The 14,961-nt window shown below is 41.3% G+C and overlaps 1 protein-coding gene across 4 annotated transcripts in view; it reads right to left on the reverse strand.

Annotated features, from left to right (window-relative positions):
- Positions 1 to 4,196: 4,196 nt before the first annotated feature.
- Positions 4,197 to 14,961, reverse strand: part of STOM (stomatin) — a 48,464-nt gene continuing 37,699 nt past the window's right edge. For all 4 annotated transcript variants that reach the window (XM_007474580.3, XM_007474581.2, XM_056812041.1 and 1 more), the window contains 3 exons: positions 13,439 to 13,642; positions 11,537 to 11,671; positions 4,197 to 6,604 (listed from right to left, as the gene is read on the reverse strand). In XM_007474580.3, the coding sequence (XP_007474642.1) occupies positions 6,410 to 6,604; positions 11,537 to 11,671; positions 13,439 to 13,642 (534 nt within the window). In that variant the 3' untranslated portion in view covers positions 4,197 to 6,409. The remainder of the gene's footprint in view (positions 6,605 to 11,536; positions 11,672 to 13,438; positions 13,643 to 14,961) is intronic.

The following is a 14,961-nucleotide window of genomic DNA, read 5'->3' on the forward strand; positions in this document are numbered from 1 at the left end:
AGACAAATACCAACAGTTAATTCACTGTTTAATCTATTCATGAACAGGAGAGAGCTAGATGATTCTGTTCTACCTCCCAGCATTGCACATTTTCACAGTGGACTCTGGAAACAAGATCTCAGTTCCCAGTGACTGAGATAGGAAGTTTAGGCCAAGGCAGGAAAGAAGGGCATTGCCAGGACAGGCCAATGGGGAGGATGTTCTCAGCACAGGGGCCTTCCAAGAGGTTAACTAATGAGCTAAATGAGCTACTGCACAGGGTTCTCTCCTAGCAGGAAGGAAAAGAAAGGGAGACCAGGGCAGGATTGGACTCTCTTGGGGGAGCACCTAAGCTCTCCAATTGCTTCTTCCCTTTCCTTCCACAAAGGTGCTTCTTTCAGTTCAGGGATTGAAACTTATTTCTCCTCTTTAACCTTCATACGAATAAGAACTAACATTTTATTTTGCAAAGTGCTATACAATGTCATTTTATGCCCATTGCAACCCTGGGAAGTAGCTATTATTATCTATTATATACAGGAGGAAACTGAGGCAAACAAAGGTTGTATGACTTAGGCAGGGTTACACAGCTGGTGTCTGAGGGCAGATCTGAATGAGTGTCCTATCCACCACCTCACTGCCTTAATCCTAGTATCTGTCATAAGGTCCTTTCAGACACTAAATCCTTTGTTCCAATATTTTATATTCAGAGATCTGCTCTAGCTCGGACATTCTCTGAACAGGGAGAACATGAATGAAGACAGAGACCAACAAGATCTATTTAGGGGACCGTGAAGAGACTGACCAATCAAAAAATTTATTTTATACCTACTGGGCATTACTTATTATAGCACTAAGCATTGTGTGAAGTTCTAGGAACATAAATGGAAGTGGTATTTTCTGGGTCTCTTGGAATATATTTTTCAGTCTTATTTCCTTTGCCACACTTAATCCATGGTCTTATCATATAGTAAGACCAGGATGATGGAGGACCTCAAATCTATATCCCGAGGGTTAACTGAAGGAGTTGGGAGTGTGTATTCTGCAGAACAGAAGACTCAGGAGAGATGTGACTTCTGTACTATTACTTGGAGGACTAACACAGAGGGATTAGATTTGTTTGGTCTGGCCTCACAGGATAGAATCAGAAACAATGGAAGTTACAAAGGGGTGGCCTTGGCTTGAGTTGGGGAAAACTCCCTAACGATTAAAGCTTTGCCAAAGTGGTCTGGATGGCCTCTCCTCAGAGGTCTATAAGGCAAGGCTGGACAGCCATTGTTTGGATTCTATTCATTTACAGGTTGAATTAGATGGACTCTGAGGTCTCTCCCAACTCTCAAGATTTGGGGATTTAAAAAAATTCTCCAAATAGAATCAACTTAACATCCTGTCTTGTTTGATAATTTTGTTATTAAATGAGTTGTGTTTGGGCTACACATTTGTTTTCCTGTTGCCTGTGTGACTAGTCCATCTCCTTTTCCCATCATTCAAGTCATTAAGACTCTACATTGTTGAGTAATGTGTTTATGCCCACCATGTTTCTTTCCAATTCCTTTCATGCCACTTGCAATTTTGAGTCTTCCGAGATGGTTTCATGATCTATAGCCGTAATATTTGACATTTATCAATTGCCAGCCACCGAGCCAAGTGCTTTAGTTATTAACCCATTTGATACAACAACCCTGGAAGGTAGATGCTATTGTGATCCTCATTTTATTTATTTATAAAACCCTTACCTTTCATCTTAGAATCAGTACTGTTGGTTTGGTTCTAAGGCAGAAAAGTGGTAAGGGCTAGGCAGTGAGGGTTAAGTGACTTGCCCAGATCATACAGCTAAGAAGCGTCTGAGGCCAAATTTGAACCCAGGACCTCCCATCTCTAGGCCTGGCTCTCAATCTATTGAGCCACCTACCTGCTCCCTATCCCCATTTCACAGAAAGAGAGACAAACAGAAATAAATTAACTTGTCCAGGGTCTCACTGCTAGTGTCTGAGGCTATCTATTTGAATTCAGGTCTCCCTAATTCTAGGTCTGGCACTCCATGAGTAGCTCTGCCTTGGATGGATGCAAGACAGTGAGCTGGGCCTGGACTGATCTAACGTGGGACAAAGCACAAGGCTTTCAACGGTCCCGAGGATTGCCCTTGGTAGGTGACATATTGGAATGAATGTCTGGAGACTAAAACTGGCTCAGTCTTAACTACACCCATTTAAAGGGATGGAGATCTTTAAAGGCTCCAGCTAAAAGGATTTCAAAGGGCTTGGAGAGCAGTCGTTCCCAGGTAAAATGATACTTTATCAAGGAGAGGCAAGGTGCGTAGTTAGAAATGGAATCGGTGTCATCTTGACCTTTGGCATTGTAAAGATCCGTCTTCAAAGGGCTTCTCTCTTTCCCAATGGTAACTCATACGACTCTCCTCTTTTAAGGTTTGTCTGATTGGCTAGAAAGCAAACGTCTGTCTCTCTGAGGACCTAGTTTCTGGCTGGTAGGGGAAAACTGGGGGTCCAAGTTCTCAGCTGGTAGAGATGTGTTTTCTTTGGCCAGCAGACTAAAGGGAAGGGTAAGTCTTTATAGAATAGGGTAACAACAAAATAACTTTAAACCTGAGGACAGCAGGCTTTGGCCTCTGGGTTAAACCCAACTAACTTGGGGAGTTAAAAACGATTTTTGCATTTTTAAGTATAACTAATTTAAAAGTATTAACAACCATACTCATCCCATAAATTGGTTTTCATTTAAAAATATAAAAAATCATTTCCAGCTCATGGGCTGTTATGGCCCAGAACCAAATCTGTGAATTACTCCAAAGTAAGAAAAAGTTATAAATTTTGTGTCCATATATATTTTTATTTTTTTATTTTATTTTATTTAAAAAAAATTTTTTTAAACCCTTACCTTCCGTCTTAGAGTCAATACTGTGTATTGGCTCCAAGGCAGAAGAATGGTTAGGGTTAGGCAATGGGGGTCAAGTGACTTGCCCAGGGTCACACAGCTGGGAAGTGGCTGAGGCCAGATTTGAACCTAAGACCTCCCATCTCTAGGCCTGGTTCTCAATCCACTGAGCTACCCAGCTGCCCCCCCCCCCCCATATATATTTTTAAAAGGCCCAGAGATACATAAAGGAAATTTTAAAGAAGTTTTAATTGGAACAAGAAATAATGGCAAACCAGATGAAGGAATGAATATGTCTAGGCTTGACAACTGGAGCCACGGAGGGTTTTGTGTGAAGACACCTCCACTCTAGAATGTTTCTAGGTCAGTTCTGAGGAAGTTCAGAGGAAGTGTGAAATAAGACTACTGCCTCTTCTATCAGGGGGAAGAATATCAGGCACTACTTCATACAGATGAGAAAAAAAGAGAGAGGAACCAATAAACAAATATAAATGAAGCGGAATCCAAAGATTGTTGATGCTTATTTTTTATTTCTAGTTTCTGGGAGCCTAGTCCCTGGGTCTTCTTCTTGGGTCCAGGAGCAATGAGATGGCAAGTTAGGAAAGCAGGTATATTGGTTAGCATCCTGGCATAGTTGAAAGGGTTCTTAATTAACTAATAGTTTAGGGAGTTTTTATGGGGAGTAGGGTAGAAAAGTCTGCCTTAGCCAAAAGGAGCTATAAAGGTTTTCACATTTCCTACTGTAAGTAACCTCTTTGGGACTTAGTTTCCTCATCTATAAAATTAAAAGATTGGATGAGATGATCTCAAAGGTCCCTTCCAGCCCTGACGGTCTCTGCTCTGAGGCCTGTTCTAGCTGTGGTATTTTAAGTTCTGACTGTCCCTTCCATATGTAAGTCTCTGAGCTGCTAGGGATAAGCCAGATGAGATGATATCAAGTTTTAGATCTCAGAATCCATAAACATTCAGACAAATGAAATACCCAGGATCGTAGGGTGGTATGTGCTCCTTTCTCTGAAGATCGGATCTCCCTGTCTCTCTTCTATGGGAAGTACTAGGATGACTCATGGCCCCAGTCCTGCTGACTGCCATGGGAGCTTTGGCCTTCTCCATTTTCAAACAGCCATTTTCTCCAATTTAGGCATCCTTTCCCACCCTGCTAGCCAACTTTGAAGGGCTCACCTTATTAAGGTCAGATACACACCGAACCGTCTTAGCACAATGCAGCTCATGAAAAACATAAGCCTCATCTTCAAGGTACCAGGGAATGTAGAGTACATGTTCCTCATGGATGCTTATGGACAAAAAGACAACAAGAGCAAGAAGAGAGGCACATAATATTTATTAAGGCTCCCTTGGGAGAATCCTCAGTCTTCAGCCTCCAGTCCAATCCCTAATAAGCTATTCCACCCAAAGCTATGATATCTCTAACACAGACAAGGGAAGGCAGCTTGGGATCTAGATTTAAGGCAACCAGGGAAAATGGCAAACTCCACAAGTGTGAGACAGAATCAGCAGTTGATATAGTTTCCTTGATGAAAGTAAGGGGTGAGGGAAGGAGTAAGGAAAGTTGTCTTAGAATTGAATGACAGAAGAAATTTTAAAAACCCTTTAAATTAAAAAAATATATCTATACATTTTGTGTTCTAGATTAACAAAACCCACAAAGAAAAAACAAAAAAACCCAACTTTAACTGAAAGGGGGAAAAATGATGACAAATCAGTCAGGGGAATAAATGACTATGTCTAACCTTGAGAACTAGAGCAGCAGAAGGCTTTGCGTAGGAAGAAGCCTCCATCCTAGGACATTTCCAGGTCAGTCCTAAGCCTCAGAGGAAGTGTGAAGCATACAGACCACTACCTATTCTATCAGTGGGAAAAATATTAGATAGTATTGTATTAATTTTCTCAATGTGAAATGCATTATGGGGGAAAAGCAAGGAGCCAGCAAACAGATGAAATGGAATTGAAAATTTCAGATCCATATGATCAACTTCTAATTTTTAGAGGTTATTCCCTGGACTCTCCTTTAGTCCTTAAATCTGAAAGAGGGGGCAATGAACATTTAGGCAGGGTGCTCCCACCCACAGAAACCTCAGTATATGCTTATAATAGGTAAGGGATATTGCTCTCTAAGTACTCACAAACTAAGGACACTTCACAGTGGTATATATGTGTATATGTATATATAAACATGAATCATGATGTCTATAAAGTACATTGTAACTTTTTTTAAAAGATAACCACGGTAAGTTCTGAAGGTACAGAAAGAGATCTACAAAAGTTGGCTTATAGAAAGACTCGTTTAAAAATCGGAAAATACAAAACTATTTTAAACTTGATGCTTGAAGAAGACAAGTCCGAGATAATAAAGCACTTCTGGGAAGGGTTTTTAGCTCCTTTGTAAGTAGGCCAACACATTGCTCATTCACTAAAGATTCTCAGATCAATTTTTAAAAATAAACTTTTCTTTTTGCAAAGGATAGAAATGATGGCAAATCATAAAAGGTCTTAAGAGGTTTGGAAGGATTAGCTTAATCTTTGTGAATGGCAGAAATGGGGCTCTGATGATATCTCTGTGGCTACCTGTCTGCAGTCACAGCAAAGAGAGACTGGCCTTTTAGGGAAGCAGAACATTACCATCTCTAGTATCAAGGGCAGGGGCTCAAAACTCTAATCTTGCCCCATAAGGCAGAGATAAGAGGTCTCTTTCCACAAAGAGAACCGAGTTCAAAACATGGTTTGGATTCATAAGGAATGAGGGGAGGGCTGGGAACCAGATCATTGAAAAATCGTCCTTTGAATAGAGGTCCCCTGTAAGGTAACTAGCGTAGAGTTGGGACTAGAGTCTTCTTTCACTGCAGATGGCAACTGCCAGAGAGCAGAAGGAACCCTAGCTTGGGTGCCAAGAGATCTAGGACCCAAGTGGTTTTGTATCTGCTCACGGAGTGGCCTTAGGTGAATCTTCTCTCCTTTCTAAGCCTCAGCTTCTTCATGTGTCAAGTGAAGGGCTTGTACTGGATGGCAGACTTGGAACTAGGAGTTATCTTAAAGATCATTTGGTCCAACATCCTCATTTTCTGATCGCTAAAGGTCTCTTCCAGAGCTACCGTTTCAGGTTCTAATACTCTGTGTCTTCATTATGTGCCGATATCACTTTCTAGACTGAACTTATTAATGTTGATGGGGGCACCTAGAAAATCAGAACTGGCCTTTCCCCTGGGCTGAGATGAGCAATGGACTGACTCATCCAAAGGAGTAGTTAAACTACAATAGGATTATCAAAAAGCATAGAAAGTTTAAAATAGCATAAATCAATCAGTTGTCCGGTCTCTTTCCAAAGTCACAAAAGTGAATGATTCATTGGCTCATTCACTAGATCTAAGCACATCACACTCAGCATGTCAAGACAGGAAGGGGAAGGAAGGGGAAGATGGAAGGGGTGAAGCTCCCTCACCCCACTCACTCTCTGTAGGTTAAAAGCTAGTTTTGTTCCCCAGCTCTGCTTAAATTCTGGACAGCTCAGCTCTGCCTAGACCTAGTGCTTTGCCGTCATGATGCCCTGAAGCATGTCGATGGGCAGTGGGAAGACAATGGTTGAGTTTTTCTCCGCAGCGATGGTTGTCAGAGTCTGCAGGTAGCGGAGCTGGAGAGCAGCAGGGGACTCCGTGATGACCATTGATGCTTCTTTGAGGGCCCGAGAAGCATTCATCTCTCCTTCTGCAGCAATGACCTGGGGCACAGGAAAGGCAGTGGTTACTTAGGAACAGGAATGAATCATCTAATCAGATCTTCCTTATCTGATCAGTGACTGGTGCTCTTCCTGTTCTCATTGTACTTGGATCTGTTTACTGTCACACTGTAGGATCATAAGTCTGGATCTGCAAGGAACTTTTAGAAATCATTTAGTTAGCACTGTGGATAGAGCACCAGGATTCAAATATGGATTACAGATACTGCCTAGCTGTGGGACCCTGTCACTTAACCCTGATTGCCTGGCCCTCGATACTCTTCTGTCTTAGAATCCATACTAAGATAGAAGGTAAGGTTTTTAAAAAATCAACAGGTCCGTCTTTCTCATCTCACTGAGGGGGAAACTGGGGCCTCAGCAAGAAAGGAAGCATGATTAGCCCAAGGTCACACAATTAATAAATAGCAGGGCCATGATTTGAATCCATGTTCTCTGACTACGACATCACAGATAACTCTCATATCACTACAATAAAAAATTTAAAATTAAAAAAAAGTATAATCCAGTGAAATTGCTTGTCAGCTCTGGGAGGGGGGAGAAATAAAAGGAAGGGAAACAATGAGAGAAATCATATAACAATGGGGGGAAAATCTATAATTTGCCAAGTTCATAATTCAAAACCACCTTATGAGGCTAAGTAAAGTGCAAATATTATTCACCCCATTTTCCTGAAGAGGAGCCTAAAACTCAAAAGGTTGAAATGACTGCTAATAGGGATCATCAGGGAAGGCTGATATTTAAACTCAGGCCTCCCTCCTCCAAGCCTAAAACTCTTTCAATTATACCACCTCTCTGGAGAATTTAAGGGATTTATTTTCTGATCTATCAGAACCTTAAAGCTGAGAAGTCTTACATGGACACCACCTACCCAGCAACAATTTACTACATCATTAGGAGCAGAGAGTGGGAATCCATGCATGCTAAAGCCTTATTAATAGAATCACTTTTAATGGGGACAGCTGGGTGGCTCAGTGGCTCAGCCAGGCCTAGAGACCAGATGTCCTAGGTTAATATCTGGCCTCAGACACTTCCTAGCCCCCATTGCCTTGCCCTTACTGCTCTTCTGCCTTGGAGTCAATACACAGTATTGTATGTATATGACAGAAGGTAAGGGTTTAAAAAAAAAGAATCACTATTAATAGGTCACTATTAAAACTTTAGGATTTTGAAAGTACCTTATTTCATGGGATAATGTTTAATTAAATCCAGTTCAATCTGGATGTTAACATCTGGGACAGGCAGGCCTTCTTGATATCTATTTTAAGATATGAACCTTGGCAAAAGGAGTGGGGTCCATGAAGAAGCAGGGGCTTTTTTACCTGGAAAAAAATGGCACAGTAGAGAAGAGCTGGCCTCAGAGTCTGGAGAACCTTATTCAAATCTGACACTGCCACATATTGGCTGTTTATTCCTGGGCAAGTCTTAGCCTCTCAAAGTGCCCCAGGCAACTCTATACCACAGTAAGGTGCAGAGCAGATGCCAATCTACAGTGGTGGAGGAAATTCCTCACTGGGGAAATCTTCCACTGATGAAAGCACTGTATGAAAAAAATAGATGACTCAGTAGATGGAAAGCCAGGCCTAGAAAAGGGAGACCTTGGAGTCAGATTTGGCCACAGACACTTCCTAGCTATGTGACCATGAACAAGTTACTTAATCCCCTTTGCCGAGTCTTTATCTCTCTCCTGAGTTGGAAACAATATGACATATTATTTAATAAATAAACACAATAAACATTTATTAAGCAATTACTAAGGAAAGGCATCATGCTAGGAGTTAGAGGGTACAAAAAAATGAAATAGCACTGGCTACTTTAAGATTTTGATTGTATGTTACGGGGGAGAAATTTAAGAGGAGAGAGCACTACAACTAGATTAGGGGAAAGGAAAGAGAAGCAGGAGATGTGGGGATTAGGTAAAGGATTCAGGGAAAAAGTGGTTTATGGGGAGAGCCTTGAAAGATAAGTATGCTAAACTGGGGTGGGGTACTTCCCTCTCTAATATATCTTCCATTCAATGTGATTTACCTAAATGCAGGTCCAAATATATCACTGCCCTTATTCAATAAACTTCAGTGGTTCCCTATTACTATGGCCTCTAAAATTTTAAAGGAGAAATTACAATAAACAAGAAAGTAGTAAAGGAAGTGAATAAAATCTTATACTAATAGATGGTAAGAAAATTGAATGGCAATAGAAAGGAATATATTGTCTTTTTAACAGTACATGGCTCCTACACAAAAACTGACCATGTATTAGGGCATAAAAACGTCACAACCAAATGCAGAAAAGCAGAAATAATAAATGCATCCTTTTCAGATCATAATAAAAATTATAATCAATAAGGCTCTATGGAAAGATAAATCAAAAATTAACTGGAGACTAAATAATCTTATGCTAAAAAAAAAGGGTGGGCCAAAGAACAAATAGAAACAATCAATAATTTTATTAATTTGAATGACAATGAGAAGACAACATATCAAAATTTATGGGATAGCAGTGCTTAGGGGAAATTTTATATTTCTAAATGCTTACATCAATAAAATAGAGAAACTATAGATCAATGAGTTGGGCATGCAACTAAAAAACTAGGAAAAAAACAAATTAAAAATCCTCATTTAAAGACTGAATTGGAAATCCTAAAAATTAAAAGGAGAAATTAATAAAATTGAAAGAGAACCATTTAATTAATAGGAGTTGGCTTTATGAAAAAGCAAATAAAATAGTGTTCATTAATTCGATTTAAAAAAAGAACCTAGAAACTAGCCCACTCTTATGTTTGGAGTTTTAACACCATAGTCTTTGATTCAGTGACAGTGGCCTCCTGGCTTGTTTCACAAATAAAGGTTCTCCATCTTTCAGCTCCAGGCATTTTCTCTGGTTGTACCCCGTGCTTGGAACACTCTCCTCTGCTTCAAGTATTGACTTAAGAAGGCTTTTGAGGCTTCCTTTAAGTCCGAACTAAAATCTTACCTTCAACTGAAAATGTTCCCTGAATCCCTTCTGATAATTATTTCCTTTTCATCCTGAATATAGCTTTTATATATTTTTTTACATGTTGTTAACATATTAGATTATAAGATCCTTGAGGACAGACTGTCTTTTGTCCCTTGTTGTATCCCCAGCAATTAGCACAGTGCACATGCTTCATAATTATTGACTGACTGGCTAAAGGAGATGAAGAGGAAGTATCTGCTAAGCATGAGAGAAAGTTTATGTAAGGAACAGACATAATCCCAGTCTTTAAATCCCAGGAGAGCCACCCATAATGGGCCAGTAAGATTAGATTGCCTCAGAAGATAGAGAACCAACACTAAGAATTTTAATTCAGGGAGGCAAATTTGGGCTTAAAATAAGGAAGGGCTTTGGTAACAATTAGAAACTGATGGAAATGGTTACTTTAGTGTGAGAGTGAGTTGGATACCTTCAGTGGAGATTATTAGTAATTCTGGTTCAAGCAGATGCCTTATCAGGGTGGTTATAGAAAGTGTAGACTAGCTGTCCCCCTGAGGTTTCTCGTACCTTCAAGAGTCTGATTTTTAAACCTTTTGGAAGGGACATTTCCATGGATGGGAAAATTTTGGCTGATACTTTATACTACCTTGAATAATCTTCATTAATGTACTGCATCTTTCTAAGCCTCAAGTTTTCCCATCCACCAAATGAAAGGCTTGAACTAGACAATCTCTAAGATCCTTTTCAAGCTCTAAGATCCATGAAAACTAAACTTATGAACACCAGGCAGTAGTTAGGTAATGCCTGGCAGTATCCACAATTAAGAATCCTTTCATTGTTTTTATAAACATTATATACTCTAAGTGAGTCTCAATTTCACAGGAAAAGAAAAAGAAATGAAATTAAAAGGGAGGGTAAAAAGGAACAGGATATGATCTGAGAAAATCACTGTAATCTGATTTCCCAAATCATCAAATGAACAAATAGCTGCCCTCTCAAGAGGAGGAGGCTGGTGGTCTGTGTTGTCTCTGATGTCCAACCAGGGTGTGTGCTTGGCTTAACAATGACTAAGCCCTGAGGGAGAAACACTGTTCACTTTTAAGTCAAATTCTTTGCGTGGATCTGAAGTCAGGAGACCAGCTCGGCCATTTAAAGGCCAGGTAGCTCTAAGCAAATCCCTTTCTTTTTCTCAACTTAGGCTTGAAGTTAAAATCTGTTAATTAGGGGAAATAATACTTGAACTTTAAAACACACCAGATTATTGGGAGAAAGTGCTAAAGAACAGCATTAGCTATTAGCATAAAAATAAATGTTTGTTACTTTTTTTTTTAAGCCCTTACTTTGTCTTATGACACTTGCCAGGGTCACACAATTAAGGACAGATTTGAACCTTGGTCCTCCCATCTCCAGGCCTGGCGCTCTTATTTACTATGCCACTTGGTTGTCCCTGCTTGTTACTCTTTAAGGACAGCAGGTTATATCCATCAGGTAACAGGTAGAATCTAAAAACTTCATTCTTTCCCCATGGCTCTGTTTTCTCATCTACAAAATAGGAACAATAATTGTTGCTACTTTTCTGGCACAGCTGTTATAAGAAAGTCCTTTGAACCTCAAAGAGCTACAGGAACACAAGTTAATACAGTTTTTGATGTCTGTATCTCTAAAATGGGAATCCTTATCTCTTTATGATCTTCACTACAAGGTTGTGAGGAAAGCACTTTGTTTATAAGACTTAAGATGTTATAGAAATAGAAGCAAGGATTATATTATAGACATAGGTTATATTATATTAATTATATTAATTGTAGAAAGGGCAACAAGCTACGACTGCTGAGGTAGGCAAAGGCATGAGAGACAGAGAGGAGAGACAACCTCTCTGGAGTGCATGTGGTAAAAGAAGCGGAGAACTATGCCGAGGCAAAGCCAGCCTCAGGCTCAGAGTCAGAGGGGCTTGCGCGTTACCTTGGCTCGGGCCTCCCGGGAAGCCTCGGCCTCTGCAGCCATCGCTCTCTGCAGCTGCACGGGTAACTTCACATCCTTGATCTCCACGCGTTCCACCTTTATTCCCCAGTCATCGGTGGCATCATCCAGAGTGGCCTATGGGGCACAAGAGGGATGAAGGTGAATTTACCCAAAGCCCCAGCATCCAAAGTGAGTGGCAGCGGTGGCGGCAAAGGGGCCTGACATTCTAGCCCTCGGGATGGGAAGGATGGAGGGATGGGCTGTGGGTGAACAAGGGGGAGGACTGACCTGAGAGCCAGGAGACCTGGTTTCTAACCCTGTCTTCAGCATTTCCCCTCCATGGACCTGAGGTTCCTCAATTGTAAAATGAAAGGCAATATAGCACAGACATTCAGGTGCCGGCATGCCTCCAGGGCAGCAAGGTGGCTCAGTGAACAGTGCTAGGCCTGAGGTCTGGAAATCTTGGACACTTCCTAGCTGTGTGACCCCAGCCAGTCACTGAACTCCCATTGCCCAGCCCTCCCCACTCTTCTGCCTTGAGACCCATATTTAGTATTTTGAAAAAGAAAGAAAATGCATGGAGTTAGGAGATGGAGAACGGTGTTGAGAAGACTAGCATAGACAGTGTAGTGGGATCACAGCGGGTGTAGCAGGGAGTGATGTATACAAAGATTGGAAAGGGAGGAAGGGGAAGATGGGGAAGAGCTTTAAAAGCCAAACAGGAGCTTATATGCTATCCTGGAGATAATAGGAAGCCCCATGGCAGATGGACAGGAGGATGATGTAATGAAGTCAGAGATATGCTATAGGAAAACCACTTTGTGAGATTGAGAAATCTGGAGGAAAGCCCCCAAGTATTGTTTGCTGGATTAACCCCCTTTGAAAGGGATTTATGTTGGAAACTACAGACAAGAAGGCATGGATGGGTTGCAATCTATTACAGACACAGTACTTGGAACATTTTGTCGTTATTTGGTTATGTCCAATTCTTTGTGAACCCATTTGAGGTTTTCTTGGCCAAGTTACTGGAGTCATTTGCCATTTTCTTCTCATTTTCCAGATGAGGAAACTGAGGCAAGGAGGGTGAAGTGACTTGTTCTGGGTCACAGAACTAGGACATGTCTGAGACCAGATTTTTACTCAGGAAAATGAATCTTCCTGACTCGAAGTCCAGAGTGACTGATTGGAAGGGAAACCCGCCCTGAAAAGATCACAGATCCAAAGTCCTGATGATGTACAAAAAAGGGCAACAGACTCAAGTTCTGCTACTGGATGACCAGCCACACTCATTTCTCAAAAGCTCATCACTAGAGAAGAGTTAGCTACAAGAATTCTTTTGGTTGTAGCCATGCACTGGTAGTTTGAGGTCTAAACCACAGAATCAAAGGGTAAGAGGTGGAAGATGATTCAATCCAGTCCTTTGCTTTAAAAGATAAGGAAACAGAGGCCTTGAGAGGTATACTAACTTCTTGAGATTACAGAGGGGATGGGTAGAACCAACAGCTAGGAATTAACCCCAGTCTTCTGACTACAAATTCAGTGCTCCTTCTATTACCATCATGTGGCTTCTCTGGGCCTCAGTTTCCTTATCTATTAAATCTGAATGTTGGACTATGTAATACCTAAAGGTTCTTCTGCTTTAAATTCTAGGAGCTAATAAAAATGTACTTAGTGTAAGAAACATACTATCCCTGGCCCTTCTTCCAGTTTGGCAGCTATATGAAAGAACATTTTTTGGCAGAGACTTTGGGACTTTTCCAAACCCTCCCTACCCCACCCCATCTCCTACCACCACATCCCCATCCCACCTCTCCAAAGTCTGTTTTGATTCCTAGCTCCGGGAAAGTGACGGATCAGATCCTAATTACTCGTTAGATCAGAAGGGGTGGCTACTGTACCGACCTGCATGTTATGGGCAATCTCCTCCCGATCAGAGAGGATCTGAGAGAGATTTTTGGTGCCCAGAACATTCCTTAGGGTGGTCTGTGCCAGGAGGCGGGTGGCTGAGTCGGCATTGGTGATGTTAGCCACTGCCAGGGTGGCATTCTGGACGCGGTAATAGACCACTCCATCCACACTGACAGTCACAGAGTCCTTGGTGAGAATCTAAAGGAAGAAAAAAGAGAACTTCATGATCATTAAACTAACAGACAAAATCTCAAGTATATGCTGCAGGAAATCATAACTGGTAGATATTTTTAAAAACCAAAAAATGTTTTTCCAAAACCATCCCATTATTCCTGAGCTTAGGCATGACCTCTTCCATGAATTCTTTATTGATCCCTTAGCACAGTGCCTGGCACATAATAAGCACTACATAAATGTTAGCTAGAATTATTATTCTCTCCCAGTCAGAAATCAGTCAACTAGCATTCATTATTGGGTGAAGATACAGTCTCCTACATGCCAGGCTCTGTGCTATTTGCTAGTCACCAAAAAAAGGGCAAAAATCAGTATCCATTCTCAAGTGGCTTCCAGGTTAATGGGAAGAGTAACCTGGAAGAGACGACTATGTATAAACAAGACCTATATGGGGTACGTTGGCAATAATTCCTTACCTGTGCGGCAGAGGGAAGGCACTAAGATGAAGGAGGACTGCCTGGGACAGTCTTCCTGAAGGTGAGACTTTAGCTGAGACTTCAAGGAAACCAGGAGGTAGGGTAGGGAGGGTAATCTGGGCATAGGGATCAATTAGTTAAGAAAAGCTTAGAGTCTTGTGCAAGGAAAAGCAAGCAGGCCAGTTGAAAGCCAAACAGACATTTTTATATTTGACTCTGGAGGTAGCAGAGAGCAAATAGTTTCCAGAATAGGGAGACTGAGAATCGGTCAGCCTTGTGTTTCAGAAAAATACTATGGTAACCAAGTGAAGGACGGACTGGAGTGAAGAAGAGAGCTGGAGCAGAGATATCAACCAGAAGGCTACTGCAGTAGTCCAGTGTAAAATGATGAGGGACTTGCCAGTTCCAGAGGACAGAAGGGGATATCCTCTTTAACCAAGGAGAACTGTGTTATCCTTCCTTTCTAAAACTTCCTGGAGCATTCTGGATCTCTCCTTTACCCCTAGCACTCTCCTTGAATTACATCTAGGTTCATCTCATCTCCTTTCTGTTCTGCTTCCCCCATCTCCCCAAGTAGATTAGAGAAAAGCCTGAAGGCAGGCTTTTCATCTTTGGTTCCTCAGTGTCAAAAGAATGGCCTGGCGCCCAGCAAGAGCTGGTAAATAATGTTGGCCGAAATACTAAATGTATTAGAAATTGCTCTGATCTTTACTTTTTTCCAGCAGGAAGATAGTCTAGGATTCAGAGGATGTGAGTTCAAATGTCAGCTCTGACAATTATTAGCCTCTGACACAGTAGAAAAGGCAAGGGGGCAGTTGGGTGGCTTCAGTGGATTGAGAGCCAGGCCTAGAGACGGGAGGTCCTGGG

This window comes from Monodelphis domestica, chromosome 1, assembly GCF_027887165.1.
Source record: "Monodelphis domestica isolate mMonDom1 chromosome 1, mMonDom1.pri, whole genome shotgun sequence".
Lineage (NCBI taxonomy): Eukaryota > Metazoa > Chordata > Mammalia > Didelphimorphia > Didelphidae > Monodelphis > Monodelphis domestica.